This window comes from Octodon degus, unplaced genomic scaffold (assembly GCF_000260255.1).
Source record: "Octodon degus isolate 3935 unplaced genomic scaffold, OctDeg1.0 scaffold00098, whole genome shotgun sequence".
Lineage (NCBI taxonomy): Eukaryota > Metazoa > Chordata > Mammalia > Rodentia > Octodontidae > Octodon > Octodon degus.
Window position 1 is genome coordinate 9,042,000 of NW_004524674.1, and position 23,211 is coordinate 9,065,210.

General features: G+C 51.3%; 1 protein-coding gene across 6 annotated transcripts in view; it reads right to left on the reverse strand.

Annotated features, from left to right (window-relative positions):
- Positions 1 to 23,211, reverse strand: part of Znf618 (zinc finger protein 618) — a 174,960-nt gene that overhangs the window by 61,807 nt on the left and 89,942 nt on the right. For all 6 annotated transcript variants that reach the window (XM_023723298.1, XM_004638477.3, XM_023723296.1 and 3 more), the window contains exons 2-3: positions 17,433 to 17,476; positions 2,623 to 2,882 (exon numbers count right to left, since the gene is read on the reverse strand). In XM_023723298.1, the coding sequence (XP_023579066.1) occupies positions 2,623 to 2,882; positions 17,433 to 17,476 (304 nt within the window). The remainder of the gene's footprint in view (positions 1 to 2,622; positions 2,883 to 17,432; positions 17,477 to 23,211) is intronic.

Consider the following 23,211-nt stretch of genomic DNA (forward strand, 5'->3'; position numbering starts at 1 on the left):
TGGTGATGTCACTTCTGGCTCCCACACGTGGGAGGTGACCAAGACAGGGGCGCACAGCGAGGTCCAGGCCCCCACGGCTGAGTGAGAAAACCAGCACTGGGGCTGGCACCAGATTCTGCACCATGGGGCCTTACTGCATGGCCCAGAAACACTGCCTGGCCCGACTTCTCAAGGCTTTCCATGAGATCACTCTCAAGACTCGGATTCTGCAGCCCTTCACTAGGCAACTCCTAGCCAAGGACATAAATAGCCACTGGGTCTAACGAGTCCTAACACCCACACCCACCACTGAGCAAGAGCATGCCTTCTCCTTCACCACAGGTGACACAGTCTGTGGCCCTAAGAAGGGAATACTGAAGAGAGGACCAGGGACAGCCCCTGAAAAGAGCATCCTCTTGTTCGGCCCAGAGTACACCCTTGTGGTTTGCCTCCATGCTGCTATGTGGAAGGATGGTGGTCGCCAGCTTCCCTGAGGTTGGGTGGGGCCACCAGAGCACTCTGGCCAACAGTTGTGAAGCCAATGAGCACCTTTCTACCCTGGCCACAGCAGCTCACTGCTGGCCTGAGCCCACTCACTTGGCCACAGTCCACACAGTAGCTACTCTTCATCTGGGTCCAGGGCACAGGAGAGACCAGCGTGACCCACAGCGCACATATAGTGTGAATAAGAAACCTGGGATGCCAAGCTGCCAAGATCTCTTGTTACCTTTTTTTTTTTTTAATTTTATTTGTTTATTTAGTGTGTGTGTGTGTGTGTATGTGTGTGTGTGTGTGTGTGTGGCCAGCTCAGCCCACTTGGGGCAGGGCTGGCTGGCATGTGGTGCTGGGGGATTGAACCGCGGTCCCTGTGCTTTGCTAAGCTTGTTCTAAGTAGGTGCTTTAGACCACTGAGCCATCTCACCAGCCCTTGTTACTTTCTTTAGGGATCTTTTGATATCGTCTCATAACGTAGCCCCATCCTGATGGTTAGAGTACTATTGTCAACACTGCTTCCTAGCAGCCAAGTACCTTGCTAGGAATTAACGATAGGGTAGGAGTAGGGACTACAGAGATAGAAATCAGGCAGGTCCTGGATCTCCAGGCACTAGGAGATCCCAGCTGCATGGCAGAACTGGATACAGTAAGGGCCGCTCATCTGGAAACCACGCAAAGTGAGTGACCCAGCGAGGGGGAGGATGAGGGCAGGCTCCCCTGAGCAGAGGAGACTGAGAAATTAAAGAATGGGTTGGATTTGGGAAAGGGCAAAAGCATTCCTAGGAGGGGGAACAGCGTAAGCGAAGTGCAGGAAAAGCAGGCTGCCCTGGAATACGAGGTCTGGGGAGATCAAAAGCAATACATGGTGATAAAGGGTCTTAATGCCAAATACATGGTGATGGAGGGTCTTGATGCCATAGCCTTGACCCCAGAGATGGGAGCAATCAGTTCCATCGTTTACAAACAGGAGGCAGAAGGGGTCAGTGGTTTGTTACTGCCAATGTCTCCTTGCAGCCAAGCTGAACAGCAGGGAATGCTGAGGAGGAAAACCCAAAAGCACAACTCTGTAGGATGCCGCCACCACCCGGGGGGAGGCATACAGCTGGGAAGAAAAGGTCCAGAACCTGCAAAAACAGACACCAGGAGCCTCCCACGTGAGGCCCCATGGGCCACGCACAGCATCCACATCAGGAAGATGGGCATTTGGAAGTCATAAGGAGGTGGGTCAGACCCAGACCAAGAAGGGCAGGCAGTGACAAAAGGGGAAGCAGCACTCTCAAGAACACACCTAGCATGGGGATTATGGAGGGACTGCAATGGAAGTCTGAGACCAGACCAGAGGCCTCAGAGCCAAAACCTGACAATTTACGCAGGGGCTGCGGGCCTGGCCCCTGGAGTGAATGACCCACCAACATGCCTCATTTGGTGGATTTTAAAGCTGAACTTCTTGTCAATGTGGAAAGCCAAAAAGGATGTACATCTCAATTTTTATTTTTGGTACAAGATTGTACGGGGATGTGACAATGCGCCCTCTGCATGTGGGGAGTAGGCGCTCAAAGTGGACTCGCATCCTGACCAACTGTCCTACTACTTCCTCTCCTCTTACACTAGAGAAACACGCGTGCTGGGCGCCGTAGGCCTGAGAGTCTGTATACCTGGCTGTGGTGCAGGGAGCTCCTGCAGGACATCTGCTGGAGAGCTGAAGAAGAAGTCAGTGCTGACAACTGGTTTCCCAGGGATCCCCTAGGGAAGGGAAGATGCTCGCTAGCCCCTGATCTGATCTTGAGCAGGACCTAGGTGGGGAGCTGCCCCACGTAGCTTTCAGTCAAGTCAGGGGAGAAGACCAGGAGAGAGGTATTTGGGACACTGAGTGCTAAGAGCTGTGCTAGCCACACAGGGCACTTCGGGGCAGGAGGGGTTCCCTGAGCCTGTAGGAGGTTCCAAGTGCAGGCCTTCAGCAGGAGGCTGATGGGTGGCCGGGGCTTTGCCCATCAGGCAAAAAGAGAAGTGCTCCGCAGGTTGGGATTTGCTAGGAAAAACCAAGTCCTGGGAAGTCAGAGGGGACGTTCAGCCAGGGAGGGGCAAAGGTGCCAGGCCTTTCTCCCCAGGTTGTGGTCCTGGCCCTGACCCTCACCCAGAGGCACTCACCAAGGGTCTGCTGGCTGCGGACGCCGCCGATCACCACGCAGATCTCGGCAGGCACATCGCCGGCCCCGTCTTTGCCGACGGCCTTCTTCTCCTCCTTGGCCTCGCCTTGCCAGATCACCTCCTGGATGTAGTCATCAGGCAGCTCAGTCTTTACCTTCACCTCCGTCATCGTGCCCTGCTCGGCGCTCAGCGAGGCCTCGGCAGGCACAGGTTCAGGGCCCTCCACCTTGGCACTCTTCTGGCTGCGCTTCAAGCGCTCCCTGGGACAGAAGAGAGTCTGCTCAGAGTGGCCCCCACACCTGCCCTGGCCCCACAGGGAGCCCATGACCCCCGTACCACAGAGACAGGCTGCACAGGGGCCAGCAGCGCCCCAACCCACTGTACCTTCCCATCACCTTCAAGGTTACACAAGGCTCCTCCAGGGACCCCCCAGGCAGGGCTCTGGGAAACACTGAGCTAGTATGGCTCCAACTGCAACCTTTTCAGATGGGGAAGTTGGAACTAAAGAAGTCCCGATGTGCCCAGCTCCTTCCCTGTTTATGCTTATCACAACTAGAATTAGGAGAGACCTTTTAAAAGGGCACCTCTGGCTGGCTGAAATGTTCTCCAATTTCAGCACGCACAGGAAGGAGCCAGCAACTTGGACAAATGCAGGTACTGGTTCCGCAGGACTGGACTAGAGTCTGAGACTCTAATAAGTGCCCAGGTCAGGCTGCTGCCTGGACCTCCAACTGTACTCTGCTCTGAGCAACAAGGGTCCGAATGAGCCAATGCACACCCACCATTCCTCGGCAAGAGGGCTAGAGAGCTCACTCAGCTCTTCCCTGCTCCTGAGTTACAGGCGGGGAAACTTCGATCCTCAGAAGGTTCCCACAGCTGAGATGCCATGGGGCCAAATCTGGTGTGGAGGTGACTCTAAGGCACCGAGGCTGGTACTGGGCAGGGCAGGATGTGTCACTGAGCCTTAGTTACACGAAGACACTGAGTCCTACAGCAGGAATGTTGCCCTCTCAGTCCTCCCACACAAACAGCAGTGGGCCAAAGCATGAAGTTGGGGCCTGCCAGCCGTTCCTGAGCCCTTCCCCTTTCGGGGTGATTCTGTTACCCCGTGGCCCTACATCCTTTGCAGGCAAAGGAGTCACACAGCTCCTCTTGCTGAGCCTTGTTCTCCGCACCCACTGGGAGCAAGGCCCGCTCCTGGCCTGGGGATCCATCCACGCTGGAGTGCACAGTGGAGACCACGCATGCACAGAGGAGGCCACCAGCAAGCCGCCTGGAGGACTACTGAGGCGCGGGCAGCGAGGCAGGGCCTGGGCTGACTCTCATCAGTAGGGGGGCTTGCTGTGTGGCTCAGGGCCACAGCACTCTCCTCGCTGGGCTTTTAGTAGCTCCAACAGAAACAGAAACATGGGTGGGCTCCTGTCTGCTGTCCTGCCCAGCTGCAGCAGTCTCCCAAGCTGAAGAAAGGTGGCGAAATGAGCAAAGAAGGGAAGAGGTCCAACTAACGAGAGGACGGCAGAGAGGGGCTGTTAGGGTGCTCTAGATCACATGGTCCCCTTAAATTCATATGCTGGTGCCCTGGGCACCTCTGTCACTACATCTACAGTCAGGGTCACTAAGAAGTCATTTCCTTTATTAGTGAAGAAACTTAAGTTGAGCTGCCCATGTGCCAGGCACGGCTGTAACACAGGGACTCCTTTCATTCTCAGCCACAGCCCTGGTGGGTGAGCTCTGGCTTATCTCCATTTACTGTCTAGGAAACTGAGGCCCTAGGAGACAGGACCAATGTCCAAAGACAAACACGTAGTGAAGAGCGAGACGAGGGCCTGACGCAAGAGTACTGGTGCTCAGCCACAAGGCACCTAGACTGGACAGGAACCTTCCGAAGTAAGCACCCTGCCCTTCTAGCAGCCTTGGCACAGTCCCTGCCACCTGCCACCCACTCCTAACCTTCCACATCTGAGCAGTCAAACCGAGGTGCTGGGGTTCCTCAAGGGCACATGAGGACAGGTGGCTCCCTGACTTTCTGGTTGCATGCAGGGGCACCTCTGAGCCAGAGCCCTTGGGAAAGGGAACATGGCCCCCACCTGGCTGCAGGGTCCGCACAGAGCAGAGGAGCCTCTAAGTTCCGTGAGGCCTCAAGAGATGACAGGACCAGCTGCTCTTAAGAAGTCCAGGCAGGGCTGGGCTCTAGATGGAGATTCCTGCCTGCTAACAGAAAGGAAACCCAGCTCGGAACAGCCCTGCTCAATGGCGACATTGTGGTCTGGTGGGAGTGAGGGGTCATCAAGTGGGACAGAGTCTCCAGCTTGAAACTGGTCATCCCAGAAGCAAATCCTGGAACTACTATTCTCAGACTATGGGCTCCTGCATAGGTGACTCTGCCACACCAAGCCCTCGTCTCCACATCCACACAAAGGACAAGCATGGCATCTGTCACAGTGTTCTGACATCTGGGGTCCCATATCTCCCCTTTTCTATGGGAACAGGGAAGATGAAGCATATTTCCCAAGTCCAGTCCCCAGTGTCACACCATGAGGACTGATTGCAGCACAAGGGCATGGCCACCACAGGATGAACATTCATCTCCTAAGAGCACAGTGTTTTAGAGCAAGCCTGGCCCCTGTGCCATTCTACCTTCCCATCTGGCGGTGAGATCTCTCCCGCCTGGCAGTGGGCCACCATCTGCCAGGAGGGCTAACCAGAGCTAAGCGCATGGGGCTGTGTCCTTAAATCTGGAGAACTATAAACTAAAGACACCTCTTCTCTCTATAAAGTGTCCACCCACAGGTATTTTGTTACAGCAACAAAAAATGGACAAATAATGAACATGATACACAAGGAAAAGGATCTTACACAGTGCACACTTGAGTGTGTGGCCTATGGATTTACCTTATGCAGGTTCAAATCTCACTTTCCTAGACATTTAGCTTATGCAGCACTACCCGTTGGGTAGTGGGACAGCAGCGTGGGAGGGAGCGAGGACCTTGTTCACAGTCACTCGCAGAGCAGAGGTGACCATACCAATGGAAGCTGGCAGCAAACCCCATTCATCAACATGAAAGAGACGTGGGGCTCCATTTACTGACTGAGCCCACAAGGTATCAATGACCAGCCAGTTCTGTCTGCCTGACAGGACAGGAGGGGACAGAGTGGCTTCCTACCCAGAACATCCTCGCCTCTACTTTTGTCTCTGCTGATGCTCTGAAGCAGACTGATGTCCTTTCCTGTCCCCCAGGTCTTCACCAGCACCAGGACACTGGCTGGCAGGGAAGAGCAGTGGAGTCAGACAGCTGGGTGTAGCTCACCCGACACGCTGAGACCTTCGGCAGGAAAGCCCGCTCTGAGCCTCAGTTTCTTCATCTGTTCAGGACGACTGGGATCCAGAGGGCAAGGATGACGCCCATGAGAAGCCCAGTTAGGGGTGGGTGACAGGGCGGGTGAGTTTTGCAGATGTAAGCTGTCATTATAACAAGGGTTCGCAACCTCCTCCCCTCCTCTGGGAAGCTTTCTGATCCCCCCTGCACCGCAAGTGTCACATCACCTTTTGAAGGCTGTTCTTCCAGCCATCCTTATACCGTGTGCAAGTGATTCACCTCTTGTCGACCACCCGCATCTAGCTTCTGGCTTCTCCACTGTGTTTTTCCTTTGTGGCTCCAGATGTCAGTTGAAATAGCCTGTCCACTTTTGACTCACCAGATCAGATTTACCCCGAGGGTGCATGGGGCGGTCACAGTCCTAGCACCCAGGAGCTAACAGCGGGTGCTTCAAATATGCTATACTTGTCTAGGAACCAGAAGAATACCTGTCTCCTGGGCAGCGGGTGCTGGGACCTAAGCCTGCTGTGACTGACTCTTGAAGCTCACTGGGACAGAGGCACTTTGCAGAACGGAAAATCACCCATGTGTCACAGGCCTGGGAACAACTACATCGTGGAAGAGCCCTCTGAAAACACAAGGATGTAGCAAAGCTGGGACTTGAGCAAAATCATCCTTTGTGGGGCTGGCGAGATGGCTCAGTGGTCTAAAGCACCTACTTGGAACAAGCTTAGCAAACCACAGGGACCGCGGTTCAATCCCCCAGCACCACATGCCAGCCAGCCTCGCCCCCTGGTGGGGTGAGCTGGCCACACATGCACACACACACACAATAAATAAATAAATGTTTAAAAAAAAAATCATCCTTTGTCCTTTCACTGAACTGCCAGCCTCAGGTCACCCAGGGCGTGTGAGAGGCACAGGGAATGGCCTTCCATGGGAAGACAGACTGCCCCCAGTTCTTCTGCCTACACCTTGCACCCCAAAGCAAATCAGCCGCCACACTGAATAATACAACTGCAGGTGAGAGCAGCCAGACCCCCGGCTTAGCCCACGGAAGACAGGAGCCGGCAAGCCACCCCCTCACACCCACAGGCACGAGTACAGAGCCATGCACACCCTTAACCATGAGGGCCCTAAGGCCTGACGGCACCGAGGACACAGGCAACTTCCATCTCTGCCCGACTTCTGTGCATTAGATTTACAAGCCCAACACTCTTTTCTCGGATGCTTTGCATTTAATTAGGTGTCTTAATAACAATGGAATTGCAGGAGTACTTTTATCACTTTGAGTTAGTGGTGCAGCTCCTTCTTCCAACTTCTTTAAAAATTTTTTTTCATATATCATTTTTTAAAATAGAGCTCATTATTTTAATTATATCCATTTAAATGTACAGTGAAGTCCTTGGATATTCTCAGCACGAATCATTAGGTATATTAGTGAAAAAGCACTCGGAATCTATCTACATGCTGACACTCCATAATCTATTCTATTTGTGTCGCTGTAAAATAGATTTATATATAGATAACTACAAAATAGTTGCTCAAGATATGCTATGAATTTTATATTTAACCCAAGTCACATTTCAACATAAAATCCCAACTTGGGTGCTAAAGAGTATTTTTCAGTGAGTACCTGCTGTCTGTGGCCACTGGTTATTGCCTGTGCCTGGCTTCCAGTGCAAGAAACCAGACCAGAGGGGTCTCTGTCTACAGAATCTCCAAGGGGGGGCTGGTGAGATGGCTCAGTGGTCTAAAGCACTTACTTAGAACAAGCTAAGCCAAGCAAAGCACAGGAGCCATGGTTCAATCCCCCAGCACCACATGCCAGCAAGCCCCGCCCCCTGGTGGGCTGAGCTGGCCACACACACTAAATAAATAAATAAATAAATGTTTTTAAAAAATAGACAAAGTTTAAAAAAAAAAAAAAAAAAAGAATCTCCAAGGGCCCTGACTTTTCTCTGGCAATGGTTCTCAAAGTATGTTCCTCAAAGGCCTAGGGGTTCCATGGCAATGGCTGTGAGGAGCTAGGATGGGGAGGGTGGCAGGGGTAGGGCTCTAACAGCCCCCTGCCTTGACCTTCAATATGCACAGCTTTCTTTTTTTTGCATGACGTGTACATCCATCCGGGCTTCTTCCTCCCCATGGTGGGGTAAAAGATACATTCATGTTCTCAAGGATATAACTAAAGATGTTGAGACCAAGCTCGACCTGGATAACCTAGGTGAGCCCTGCATGCCATAACAAACGTCACTGTAAGACACTGGGAGATCTGGGACTGACAGAAGAGGAGAAGCCACAGAGAAGAAACTGAGGCTATGGGACCACAGAAGTAGACATCACAGTAGTAGGGCCACAAGACAAAGAAAAGAAGGCTGAGGGCTGCCAGGAGCAAGCTGCATTTTCCCCAATGGCCTCCAGAGGGCGTGCGACCCTGCTGCACCTTGATCTGGACTTCAGGTCCCAAGAACTGTGAGAAAATAAACTCTTCTTGACTGAGGCTGCCCACCCAGTCTTGGCACAAGAGTTCCACTTCTCTGCAGGGGTGACATGCCAAGGTCCAGCAGTGGAGGTTGGAGCTGCGGGCAGTACCCAGCCTTACGTATATTGGGGTTTTCCTTCTATACTCTTCCACACGCCCATCATACTAAAAAGTTCTTCCACATTTTATAGCCTGGTACCTCTTCTGCACGGTTACTAGGCGACCCATGGGAAGGCAGCACGTATGGCACAGATACCCTGGGCAAGGGTGGAGGATGGAGCAGGTCCGACTGCAAGGGATTCCATCATACCATCCAGAGCAGCAAGCAATTTAAGAACTATGTTTTGCTTATTTCCAAAATTTTCCATTTTAACTCTTTTGGACAGCAGTTTTGAAACCACAGAAGGGAAGGGAGGGACACGGGGCAGCTACTATAATTTGTCATCACAGTCATAGGCAACGGATATGGGAGACTAAATTTGAAAACCATGGCTTGGGAGCAGGTTAAGCTTATGAACCGCAGCTCTCCACCAGCCACAGTTTTCATCCACTTTGTCATTATGCATCCCTCACTCTGTGTCTGGCCCATATATGGTGCCTGAAGACAGCGCCGGGGAGGCAGCAGAGGCAAACCTCTGCCTCTGAGGTTCAAGTGCTCACACCCGCTCGAGAGTTCAGAAGCACCCTGTGGCCACAGGGGAAGCCAAAGCCAAGCCAGGCCCAGGCCTGTCTCTTCCACAGCCCCAGCCTTAGCGCAAAGCCCAGCACACAGCAGCAGCTACGCACAGTGGATGATCGGCACATCCAAGATCATTCACCTTGAGAGGTTAATCAGTCTGGAAAACATCCTTCTGGCCCCTACTCTGTTCCACTAAGTCCTGGAGCCTGAGGCAGGGCAACCAACTCTCTCTCTCTCTCTCTCTCTCTCTCTCTCTCTCTCTCTCTCTCTCTCTGTATTCAGGCTATCCAGGGGTGCAGCACTCACACCTACAATCCCAGCACTGGATCATGAATTAATTAATCATAAACTCTGAAAGCCGACCCCCGATTGCATGAGGCTTTGGAGGGACACCTAGACACACCCATGGCATTCACAACGTCACCCATGGTTCAAGTCTTCACGCCATCACTTGTCCCTTACTGACCCTCCAAGTTGTCTACACTTCCAGTTCTATCATGTATCACTAATCTATTTTAATAAATAGTCAAACTGTAAAGATTAAATAGATTAAAACTATTAACCTATTAAACAACTCTTAACAGTCTAGAAACTCAAAATAACCTACATTGCATTAGCGTATCATTAGTTTGAGATAATTCCTAGGCACTTAATTTTCAATGCACTGCATCAGTCACAATGCTAGATAACACCGCAGTGCAGAAAGACAGCATTAAGACTTAAATATTAAGAGTAAATTCCCTGGTTAATTGAATCCTAAAGTGGGGAAAATTGAGAGACCCGGGCAACACATCAAGTAACAAACTCCAAATTTCAGCTAGGTGGGGCTCTCCGTTGAAGCTGGGCCTTCTCTCATAGGTCCTATGGCACCTACGAGGTTGGACATTAAAAGGAATTAGTGTTAACAGCTTTCTGAACAGACAGGCAGGATTCACTTTCCAGGGGTCTGGCAGTGGCATACTTCTGATCCATTAGCACTGTTCTCAGCAAAGCTCCCCGCAGTGCCCTTGCTCCACATCTGTCCAGCTTGTAGACGCGGGTGGTAGGGGACAGACATCACCAAGGGGCCTGTGTCCACGGTCTCTCCAGGGCAGAGCTCCTCCAGGCACACACGGGGTCCCACACACGCCCCACAGGACAAGAGCTCCACAACAAAAGAGTGAGGTTATCCCCACATCCCTGTGTGGGACACACAGACAAGCTCCAAGTACCCTTTCTGCCCACCAATCTTATTTCCTGCTGAGGCTGTCATTTAGCAGCTGTCCCCTTCTGTCATTTGCTGTCCAGCTCCTCCTGGGAATGACTGGATGAAGAAGCTCCCCAGCAGAAGTCCTGATCCACCGCCACCCTGCCCACGTCACCAGCAAGTGGTCTGTAGTCCCTGCCATGTGCTTTACCCTCCTGCCACTACAACCGGCCTCCTTCCCTCCACTTGCCAGACCTCCCAGTGTGCAGCACACCAAGGTGTGCACACCCAGTCGGTGCTGACTGAGGCACTCCACGGGGATACCCAAACCAGGCTTGCTCGCTGGGTCATGGCACAATGTGCTAGATGTACAACCGAGATCCCCCCACCTATGATCTGTCCTCACAAGTTGCTTGGGGCAGAGGAACTTGATAGTAGGATTTGTTGCCAGGTTTCCTAACCTGCCCACACCTTCAATTCATCATGTGTAAACCAGGATGCTAAGACTGACCACGAAGGGGTACATAGTGCTAATACTGACTTCTAAGGCCCAGAAGATGAAAAGACAGATGTATATATGGTACCCACCACAGTGCCACATACAGTTGGCCCTCCACATCCACAGACTCAGCCAAGTACAGACCAAACACGTTCAGGCAAAAAACTGCATCCCTGAACATGGACAGATTTTTTTTATCCCATCCTAATTCCCTAGCCAGTGTAGTAGGACAACCACGTACCCAGCATTTACACTGTCAGTATCGTAACCTAGAGATGACGCAAAGTATAGGGGAGGATGTACACACACTATATAAAAGACTTCTATAAGGGACTTAAGCCTCCTCAGAATCAGCATCTAGTGGGGTCCCCGACACAATCCCATGCAGACACCAAGGGACAACTGTACACAGCAGGGAGTAAATGGTGGTTCTTATAAAACGCCCCCCAGACTATAGATGAGAAGTTTGGTCAAACTACAAAAAACGTACATTCTCAAGCCATTGCTAGAGAACTTCATATGTGAAAGTAGAGCAATTTTCAGCCTGCATGAGGACAGAAGGAGGGGTGGGTACAGTGGACCCCTGGACAGCAGTAGCAGGAGAGGAGGACTGGGGACATACCAGCCAGGTTTACTGTGGTAGGAGCAGGCGGCAGTGACCCTGGAGGGTGTGGGACACCCCACCTTCTCCTTAGCGCTCTACCCTGAGTGCGCAGGAAGTGCAAGCGGAGTATCAGATGTACACTCCCGTTACAGGGCTACATAGACAGTGAGGTCACAGGAAGTTAGCATGAGCTCCTCAGTCCTAGGCTTTTGCCATGAGGGGCGCAAGAACCAACAGGCCAGGCCTCCTAGCAACCACTCCAGCCCGTGCTTCTTCAGGACAAAGCCAGATCCCGTGTGCTCTAAACTGATAACCCCAGGTTCACCAGAAGAGCTTATTTTGCTCAGAGGAGCCAAGAAGCTCTTGCACTGCATGGCTGGGCCGAGCACAGGTCCCTATGGGCTCCACTCGATCTCTTTGCAGGACCACCCTCACATGCCCTTTGGCAGAAATGACTCTGTGGGCTCTGCCATATGGGAGTGGCAGTTTGCATGCCCATAGCTGTCTCCAGAGACTGGGGCTGAAGCTGCCTCCGAATCTTCCAGAATCTGCCTTATGGACTGAGCCTATGTTTAGTGGTAGCTGATTAAGTAGCGCGAACTTTGCCCACCAGAAAGTAACTGGCCTCTTTGGAATAAGCACAGAAGCCCCCAGAGGCAACCTGCAGCTTATGGTTTTGGGGACCAACTGTGCCTGAAGGTTGGTAGGGTGAGAATGGCCACTTCTGGGCATGACGCCTGAGCTCCATCAACAGGAATGGAAGCCTGGAGTCACAGAGATGATGCTTCCTGGTGAAAACTGCCCTGTGTTCACACACTTCACTCTGCGATTACCACAGCTGTCCGCTGACGAGAGCTGGGCAGACTGCGGCTGTGCAACTCTGTGCAAATGAAATTAATTTGTCTGGGACAACTTTCATTTGGCTGTTGAAACCAAAACGCTCAATGAAGAGACATTATTTGGAGAATTATGCAGCCACACACACGTTGGTTATCATCAAGTGGTTCACTGGCTAAAGACCTGAGCTTAAGGCTAGGACTCAGCTCAGTGCAAGGCCTCTCTCAGTTTGGGGGACCTCAGGCAAGTCTGGCAGCACCTGCCTCTGGAGAAGGACACCTGTCACTACCTCACAGGGCCACTGGGAGGAGCAAAATTCCCAGCAGCTCCTGATGTTACAGTCATGGTCAAAGTCCTGATGACTATCCCCAAGGGCCTAGGCACCCATCCCAGCCTTTTCCCTGTTGCTCTAATGCACAGACATGCTCTGGCCTTCGCACCTGTCGCTGTCTCTGCCTGGAATGCACATCTCCCAGTGACTACCAGCCTCTGGCCCCCATCTCCTTCTGGTCTCTTCCCCAGCAATACCTTTTCTGACCACCCAAATTAGAGAGCAAGCACCCACTCCAGGTCTCCGAGCCTCTCTCTCTGCTCTCTCCCACAGCACTGGATACCTAACATTTGCAGAGCTAATGTTTTAAATTTATTTTATTTATGTGTGTGTGTGTGTGTGTGTGTGTGTGTGTGTGTGTGTGTGCCCACCAGGGGGCAGGGCTGGCTGGCATGTGGTGCTGGGAGATTGAACCGTGGTCCATGGGCTTTGCTAAGCTTGTTCTAAGTAGGTGCTTTAGACCACTGAGCCATCTCACCAGCCCCAGAGCTAATGTTTTAGGTATCTGTCACATCGGACCCACTCCTAGTACAACACCACCTCGACACGGGCAGGGAATGCTGCTTCACTCAGTTCTGGACCCCAGCACCTAAGGGAGTGCCCAGCACCCAGGAAATATGGCGGAGTAAATGATGAGGCTTGGCTCTGCCATCTCCCCATCGTCTCCTCCCAACCTCCAGCCTCCAAGGCCCTGCTCACTTGTTAGGGCACTGGATACAAGGGAGCAACGAGCCACTTGACCTCTTCTATCCCTGCTTCCTGATCACGGAAACAAGGGACTGGCCCAGATTATCCATGGATGCTTCCACTCTGACAAGCTCCGGCCTACAAGAAAGGCATAATTCTCCCCTACAGCAAGCCTGCGAATGCATTTACCTGATTACAAAAAGCTGCATCTCCTTTATGTGTTCCACAGTTCAGGCCCCGCAGGCCCCCTGCCTCTTACAGCAAATGCGGTCTGGCTACCACTCTCTGTGATTTGTACCCTGCACACCAGGTCAGCGTTAACCTTGAGAGCGGGATCACTGGTCTTGTAAAACTTGACTCAGGTTAGGTTACAGGGAAGTAAAGCAAACCACACTGGGCTGTTTCTTAAGATCAGGAACACCGCCTCTCCTCGTCCCCCTCAATTGAACACTAATTCCTTAGCAGCCCATGCTGTTGGTTTTGGGGCCGAGCCAGAAGCCCTTTGGAGGAATAACAACATTGTGTGTTCCCGGCCAAAAGGAAGGCAGAGGGAGGAAAGCAGAGCTTGGTGCAACACCAGAGTGTACCACGCACGGCTGTGGCGGAGGCCGAGCCAGAGGGGCAGGGGTCCTTCCAGGGCATTCCGGCCAACCGCACTCCAGCCTGGTTCTGAGTCTGAGGAGCTTAAAACCTTTACTTCTCCACTGGAACTCAGAACTTAAATGAGTTCTGATGCCCTGTGCCCATGCATCTAAACCCCATATGGCCAGGGTCAAAGTCATCAGTGGGACTAGCTATGGCTGCTGCTAATGAACTCTTGGTGCCTGACTGTGTCATCCATTTATCAGACAATCAAGTCACTACCCAGCCACACTGGGTTAACTTGCAGGACGCTGTTGGTGCAAGCCACAGAACCAGGAGCCTCTCACCGCGTCCCTGCCTGCTGATGGGCTGCCAAGCTCTGGCACAGTCTCTGGCCATGCCAGGCTCCTAGCACACCCATTACCAGACACTTCACATCCAGAAACAGGGGGGACAGCAGGCAAGTGTGCACGACTGGCCAATGAAACATGGGCCGGCAGCTGTACTACCTCTTTCCAAGGAGGTGGCCTTAGGCCTGTCTGTGCCTCCCCTTCCTCATCTATGAGGTGAAATAATCCAAATACCTCCTTTACAAGGCTGTTAGGCCAATCACACGCAATTAATAAATACCTCACAGCAGCTCAGAGCCTGAGGAGGACATGCTCCCTACATGGCAGTTGTTGTTAATGGGAATTCTGGGTGCACACCTCAAATCACACATGCTCCAAAGGCTTGGACTGGTCCTTGCTGATGTATGTTACACAGCTGTGGGAGTAACACAGGACTTGGCCACTAACACACAGAGACAAGACACTGCGCAGCAACCGCCCTGTCCCTCTGCTGACTGGGCAGGCATCTCTAATCAGTCTCTGAACTCTTCTCCACTGACTGCAGCCATGGACTGAGAGCCCTGAATTCATAGATTGAGGTAGCTCAAAACACTGTGGGAAAACCAATCCAGAGGCATGGGAAAAGTGCACGCATTAGAGACTGAGGGCAAGGGCCACATCCCACAAGAGTGATGTGAGGCACAGTGAGACAGACCAGCAATCCTAGCGCCCTGGGAGGCTGAGGCAGTAGGATGACAAGTCTAAGCCCAGGCTAAACATCTCAGCAACTCAGAAAGACTATCTTAAAATTTAAAAGGAGGAGGGCCAGCAGGGATGGAGCTCAGGGTAAAGCCCCTGCACTTGATGCTCACTACCATCAAACCATCAATCGACTAACCATCAGTCAATCAAAGAAAAGGAGCAACGGAGGTGGATGGAGCTTCATGTCTTGGTTCACTGATGTGGACCTAGCACTTTGAACAGAGCCTACAGAAAGCCACTCTGGTGTCTCCTGGATGACTGAACGTGTGCCTCACCCACCGGTCTCTAGCTGGAGCACTGAGCCCAGCACAGCAGCACCCAGAGACTGTGGGCAGAAGGCGCCAGCATCTCCACAGTGTCACTGTGTGGGCAAGCCAGGCTCCAGCAGGCTCCAGGCCTGACACGGCCACTCACTCTTCACAGGATCCTGAGAAGGACCTTTCCTCTGAAGCTTGACTCTCTCCACATGCACACTGACAGGGTGGATGAGTCAAATGCCAAGGCCTCTTCTAGTCCTGACCTTCTGTGATGTTTACTCTTTACTGTCAACCTGATTGGCTTGAGAGATTCCTCGGACTTTAATAAAGTACACTTCTGGGTATGCCTGCGCTGAGTCACGGGGTGTGAGTTTAGGACAGCATCGATCCTCAGCCTCTTCCTCTTGGGCTCTTTCCACCTCTCTGTCTCCGGCCCCGTAAGTGAGCAGTTTTGCTCCCCCATGCTCTTCGGTCATGATGTCTCTGCTTCGGGGCCAGCCCATTGTGAGCTCAAATGGTGAGTCCTTCTTTCTTCAAATTGTGTATGTAAGGTATTTTGATTCAGCAACAAAAGGCAAATACTTGTGATCCAAGAAATTTCCAGGCACCAGCAAGCAGCCTGAAGGACAACCACTGCCATGGAGGCCACGGCACACAGTGTTCTTACCCACGTCCACCAGCAGAGGTCCTGGGCACACAGCACTCGGGACAGCTGCTAGTCCACAGAGCACTTGGGTGCTCACAGATCCAAGGCAAGACGTTTGTCCTTCCCTTCCATCCAGGTTTGTCCTTCCCTTCCATCCAGTGTACGCTCCCCGCACCTGCATCACCTCTTGTTCTCCCTTCTATTAGTGTGCTGATCACGTCAGCGTCCAGCGAGTGCCTACGAGGGTCCAGGCCCACGGCAGCACACAGGACAGACAGGGGCCCTGTCTACACGGTCCCTATGGAGTCAGCACTCTGAGATCAGAAGCAGAGCAAGGACACGAGCAAAAGGAGTAAGAAGGAGCATAAGCACGCACAGGCCGTGGGCTGGGACAGCGGTGCCTCGAGCAAGGGGATCAGGGAAGCTTCCCCAAGGCGGGGACTGAACTGAGGTCTGAAAGATGAAGGGCACTAACCTGGGAAGACAGAAAAGTGCATTCCAGACAAAGGCTGTCAAGCAACTGCCACTTACATACATATTTGCATGTCATCTAGGGTTGCTGTCATTCTACCGTGGCAGAGTTGAGAAACTGTCAGAGGCCATGTGGGTTGTCAAGGATGGAACACTCCCAGGCCACACCGAGTTGTGTGTGCCAAGGACCTCCCACCTGGTGTCAGGATCTGCCACCCACATTCTCATCTCTTTCTCTCTTATATGCTCCCAGGCATGCCCATCAGCACAGAAAAAGGGCTCTTCAAAGTCCTATGACAAAGAAAACTGTTTGACTTTGTTTATCCTACTGACCTCCAATTTTATGTGCCCAAGAAAGGGAGGCCCCCAACATCTATTAACATTTTAAAGAACTGGTACTCCATAGACCAACAGGTAAGCTCTATTTGGCCTTCACAATCTGACCTTCAAGTCCAGCAAGGACCTGCAGAACCCACTCTGGGTTTTATGCTTGAGCTAGGAGCCATCTCTCCTAGTTGACCTTTGACTTCGGCCTGCCTCCTGTGCCCCCAGGGAAGGCTACAGCGTTGCTTCAGGTCTACTGTGCCCAACAGGCACCAGTAGCTTGAGTGCTGACACTGACCAAGTACCTACCTTTGCCACCTGTGGTAACATCCACAGCTTGGGCTAGTGTGGTATCCCTTTCTCTCTCCTGCAGTGCTACAGTCCAACTTTCCTTTGGGGATCACCTTTCTCTCACCTGCTGCCAGCTGCCAGGGTAGGGACAGACCCTGGTTTGGCTCTTCAGAGTATCCTACTACCCTGCTCTAGACCTGAGCTCGTGGGCCAAAGAACTCAACACTAGAAGGGGCCTGCAGCTCTGGAGTTCATGCTGCAGCAGCAGGGCTCCCCATCCTGGGCTTTGTCCCTAAGCTCGCCCCAGTGTGAGTGACCAAAGACCAGGCCAAGAATGAGGCAAGCTTGGATTCTAGTCACAGATTCTCACAGAGGGAACATGGTAACTGCGGCTCATGCTTCACATCCTCTGGAGCTGACATTCTTCTGGTCTGGACCGTCCATCCTTCCACGAGATAGGCAAGAACCAGAGAGCGGCAGCTGATGACCAGAGACAGAGGGGTGCGGGTGGCGTGGAGGGGCATACCTGCTTGCGGTGCTTTTTCTTCCAGCTGTACTGGCTCCGTCAGCCTGCAAAAGAAACCCAAACAGCTCTATCAGCCAGGGCTCAAGACAGACATTCTCCCTATTGCCACCTCACCAACTCTGCTGAACAGCGGCCTTCAGACAGGATGAGCAGGCCCCAAGCCCCTGCCCCACTCCACCAGGCTGGAAAAAGCTGCCCCCAGTGATGAGAGGGACTCAGAACATTTCCCTATCCCATTTGCTTGGCCCTTTAAATCCTGCTGAGCACCCACTGCCAACACAAACCTAGCAACCACACAGCCCTGGGGACTCCATGAAAAGTAAGTAACCAGTTAAATCTGAGATTGAATTGCACCATTTTTATTTTCAGCTGGGATTTCCAATAAAACAGTAGCTGCAGATTTATTCCTACCAACTGGAGGGGAAAAATCCTATTATGTTAAAATATTCTGTCCCCCAACCCTATGAGCAGGGGAAGGCAACAGAGTGCTCGTTCTTAATCTCTTTTATTTGAGGGTGGGGGATGGAGAGATAGGGCTGACCAAATGAAATTTCCAGAAATCATAAAATTCTCATTGAGATGGAGAGACTAAGGCTTCTGGTACAGAGGGAGACGTCTGGAGTCTCATGAGGGCCCAATGACAAATACCTGGAGTCCTGACTCTCAAGCCAGCACTCAAGAAGACTCGGATATAGAGGAGGCCATAGATGACGAAGAGCGAAGGCCTGGAGCCCCACCACCATGCCTGAAATGCACTCCCTCGCCCTCTCAAAACTCGTATAATAAGAAGAACCACAGGAGCGCCACGCAGGGCTGACAAGCTAGAGCACATGTTTGCAAATTCAAAACGTTTCCAAGTTTGGAAAGGCGCCGCTGCCTATGCCCTGCCCCTCTGCAGTCCCCAGCAGAGTCTGGAGGCCCGGGTCATCACGCACACGGGCATCTCGGTGGCAGCCCAGCACAGGCAACCCCACGTGGGCACGTGACGGGCGACCACAAGCAGCCTCACTGCCCTTCCAGTCCAGTTCTGCTGCTCACCGACTACAACCTTTCTGTCTCCAAGCTTTTTGGAGTCAGGATTGTGGGTGAAGAATCCAGGATAAAGAGTGAAAAGAGCTACTGCCCTTGAGACAGAAGTTGCAAGCTGGCAAAACCGGATGGTGGGCTTCGCACAGAGAACCAGAAACATAAAATAAGGGGGTTTTGCCCAAAATAGATTTCTAGCTTCTCTTTGAAAAAATCCAGAGAAAACCAATCCCACAGAGTGAGTTAGCCCGGCTCTACCTGCTTCTTCACAGTCCCCACTACTTCCTCCTCTTATAGCAGCGCCTGCCTGGCCCTCTGGACTCCTCCCTGGGCAACTTCCCACCAGCGCTGCTGGAAGGACATTACTGTTTCCTCTCCTCTGGCTCTCGGCAGGTCCCTAACGTGAGTGCACTATGCCCACTTCACAGGTAGAGACACAGAGGCCCAGTGCCTATAAGTCATTTATCGAAAGCCCCCCAGCTCAAGACTGGCTCTGAGTCACTCCCATGGCCATACCCTCAGCTCTGGAATAGCTCATCTCCCACCAACGTTTAAGAGACCCAAATGGGAAGTGGGGTGACCCCACAGCACCCCTACTCCATATGAGGAAATGAAAGGAGGGTGAGGCAGGATGTGGATGTATGATGTCAGCCAAAGAAACATTTTCCTGGGAGCAAAGGAACAGGATCAGCTGCAGGCTCTTTCTGACATCTTGAGTTCCTATACACAACGAAGTTCTAATGTTCACATCCTAAGAGGCAGGGATCATGTGGGGTGGAGAGTCTGCCCCAGAGAACTAAACCTCAAATGATCTTTCTTTTCCCACCTACTTCTCCATGTACACTTCAAGCAGTGCTTGCACATTTTTAACGATGCCTTTTTTATCCTCCGCCATCACAGATCTGCCTAGGTTGACTGGGTAAAAACAGCGAACACGGGACAGCATAGGGAGGCTCTGGGGCCTGCCTCTGGCACATCTGGCCATCTCCATCTTTGTTTCTCTTTCAGCGAGTTGATGGCACTTCAGCCCTGTCGCATGGGCAGGCATCCTAACTTCTTTTTCCACTCATTTTTATAAAACAAAGACAGAATGCTAAACTTATCCCAAGAGTTGTTAAATCCTTTTGCGGAGACTCAGATAGTGGCGCTGGGGTCCTGGAGCTGCAAAAGGCAGGAATACCTACCTGGGCAGGGTGAGGGATATCATTAGTAGCTGCTACAAGTGGGGGATGGTGTGGTGATGGGCAACGGATACAGCAGGAGACATCCAAGATGGCATGTGCGAATATCATAGCACACGGCAACCACGGTCCACCACTGTGACCGGGCACAGCCTCCTGGCCCTGCAGCTGAAGCCCACGGTGCTGGCAGCATCCACTCTCAGAGCAGAGACCCACATGACACCTGGCTGGCTTTGGCCATGTCCCTGCAAATAAATCATGCTGTTGCGTTTGAATTAACTTGAATTCTGGGGCTGCCATTTGTTAGGCCGAAATGGTCTAAAATGAGCAATTTCACAGGATTCAACCTAAACCACAAGTTCTTCTTCACCTTGTGTTATCAGACCTGATTCTCCACATGAACAAGAGTTGAAGAGCACAGGGTACAGAGTCTGAGTCTGAGCCCTGCTTCTGCCATTCTCTAGCTGCATGATCTTTCGCAAGTCACCTGGGCTGCTGAGGTCTCAGGTCTCTCATGTGCAAATTGTGAGGCACGAATCCTAGGACCTATTTCACAGTAGGGGTGTCAGATCTGTAGCTTTAATAAGGGCACATGTGTAAAAGTACCTAGGGTTGGCTCAGTTCTAGTACCCCATCAGCTACCATAACGATAGAGACAGAGCCACCACTGACTGTGTCCAAGAGACTACAGAACGGCTGTGTGGGTGCACACAGTGGGTGAGCAAGTCACCAACCACCCTGGACTTCCCAGAATCCCATGCTGCAAGTGCTACCTCATGAGCATCCAACGGACCAGCAGAGCCCCAAGGTCATGGGAACCACACCGGATACAGAAGGTAAGCAAGGCTCCAAGCCCACACTGGGTACAAGCAGTAGCCACTCCAGTAATGGGGACTTGGTGGCTGCTCTGTGACACCATCCTCATCTCCCAAGGGGCCACATGCTTTCAAAGGGTGTCTCCTCCTAGTTCTGTCTTAGCTCTCACTTTGAATTTCTCAAGCTCTTTCCTTTCTCTGGACCTGAGGTTCTCCAGCAGTAAAAATGGGGGTAGGAAGAGAGGATTAAATCAGACCAGCCTCTCCCCACGTTTTTGTCCACCTTAACCAGAGCCTGTACAGCAAATGGAACATGGTGGAGAACGCAGGCACATGGGAGAAAGTCCCCCTTGGGTAGTGGCGGGGTACAAGGAACCAAGCCCTCCTCCAGACCACGGGTACCTGACTCCCTTTCCGAGCCCCACCCGTCCCCTATTCTCCAGCTTCTCCCCAGGACCTGGGCAGAGCTATTTTTAGTTTCATTAGACCCGCCTCTTCCCTCCCAAATGAATGTTAAGTTGTTCTTTTCCATTCTCTTATTAAGGGTTTTCTTGGAAAGAAAATATTATTCCAAACCCAGAAATTTTATTTCTAAATTTGTGCAAATGTAAGTTGTAAGACATTAGCTGCATTTCACATTTTGTGCAAATGGCAGAAACAGGCAATTCGTGTGCTACGGGGTGGGGGCTGGCCAACGATTTCGATAAAATAAACCCTTTTTTAATTTAAATGCTAATGCACTGAATTAAAATTTAATAACTGAGGAAATTGAAAAGCCGAGCAGGAATATTGGAAATAAATCCAAGCAGAAACAGCTGAAATTAAAAATTCTAGAGAGTGGGAGGACAGCAGCTAAGCTGTCTTATATGATTACATTTTTTTTTTTCAGAATGAAGCAAAAAAAAAAAAAAAATCCTATCTCTCGCTGGCTCTAGGGCAGTAAATCCACAGTGCTGTGATTTATTGCTCAATTTTCCTGAGGGAAAAAGGCTTTCTTTCATGCTGAAATATTTCATAAATTTCAAGCCAGCATAAATTCTTAATTTAAAAGTTATGGAGGTCACATTTAGTGCACTGGTATGGTTCCAAAATCTTAAAGGAATAGCAGTAACCAAAAAAAGAAAAAGAAAAAAAAAGAAAGAACCGGTTAGAATTTGCTCTTTTTTTTCATTTTAGGTTTTAATTCACAAGTTGAAATTTCATTATTAAAGATTTCTGCTGGATGGATAGAACCCAAGCATGTGGGGAGCTGGTGTGTGTTTAGAAATCTGCTGCAGAAGATAAAGAGATAAAGATTTAATTCAATTATAAAAAAAGCTTTTTTTTTTTTTTTTTTAAAGCCACTTGAGGAATTTCTGGTAAAAATTTCCTCCCTTCACTGCCCGGGAAGGGGCGGATGGGGGAGGGGGCCAGTGTAATTGCTTCTCTTAGATCTCCAATCTTTTGTGCACACTGATATATTCATTTGTTATACAGCTGTTCAGCGGCGGAAAGAATGCTGGGGCGCCCATAATTCTAAGCAAATCAATCAAAAATTAATGATTTGTCATGCTTGCACAATGGAGGAAAAACAGCTCCTTGGGTCCTGGCTGCCTGATCTCGAAGAATGAAATGCCTTCCTGTGATAAAGGAGCTGAGCCAGGGACTCGGGGAGCCCGAAGTGTCGCCACAAACGCGGGGGCCCTGTGGCGCCCCCAGCTCTGGGAGGACGCAGGGGCCACCGTCTTGGAGGAACACATTCAAGATGGCACCTCAGCCAGCCAAGCCTACTGCAGACCCGGCCCAGCACAGGTCCGCAGCAGAATAATTAGGATCTTGTCTTTTCCCTCCCCCAATGCAACTTGAAAATCACTTCCTCCCTGGAGAACTGACTGCCTCCCCTCCCCCCACTAGATTCAATTTGTCCCTTTTCATTGTTCTTCCAACACTGCTAACACACTGCCATCAGCGCCTTCACCAACCCTATGGACCAAGGTCCCAGTTCCTCCACTGCCTACCAATCCCACCACCCACCACCCACCACCCACCACCTCCACCATTGAGACTGTGTGCCACTTCTTTTGGGCAAAGACCACATGCAACACAGGGTCAAGGACCAGAATGGGGCAAATATTTAGCAAATATTATTGAATCTGTTCATTGGGATTTTGAGAAAATACTCATGATGAGGTTGAGGTTGCCTGGGTAAATAAGGAACTGCACTGGACATGCTATGTGGATGAGATCCATCAACTGGTCATTAATGATTACTCCTCAAATCACTCAGCAGGTATTTTTGAAAACCTACTATGTGTCCAGCACTATGCTGAGCTTTGGGTGTACAGCTTCAAAACCACTGGGCTCCAATTCCACATCCCCAGTGGTCAGGACTTCCTGGGCATCTACTTAGGGAAGGAAACCACGCACAGGGGTCCAGAGAGGAAAGGGAAGATGTTGCATGCTCCCTCACCCTTAAAGTCTTTTAGCTGATCGATTCTCAATGATTCATGTGAAAGCTATAGTCAGAAGAACCAACTGCACAGTACGCCTCAATATGCATGTTTCCCATGTGTGTCATATGCACAGCACTAAAAGACCAAGTGGTGCAGCTCACCCTGCAGAAGATATGGAGCCTCAGAGGTGAGATTCACTTGACCTACAACCTGCGGAGGTACTGCGCCTGCGCAGAGGATGATTTTCCGTTCCCTAATATTTACAGAGGACACTGTGTCTGAAACAACTCAAGTCCCATTTATATATTTCTTTCCAACAGCCAGT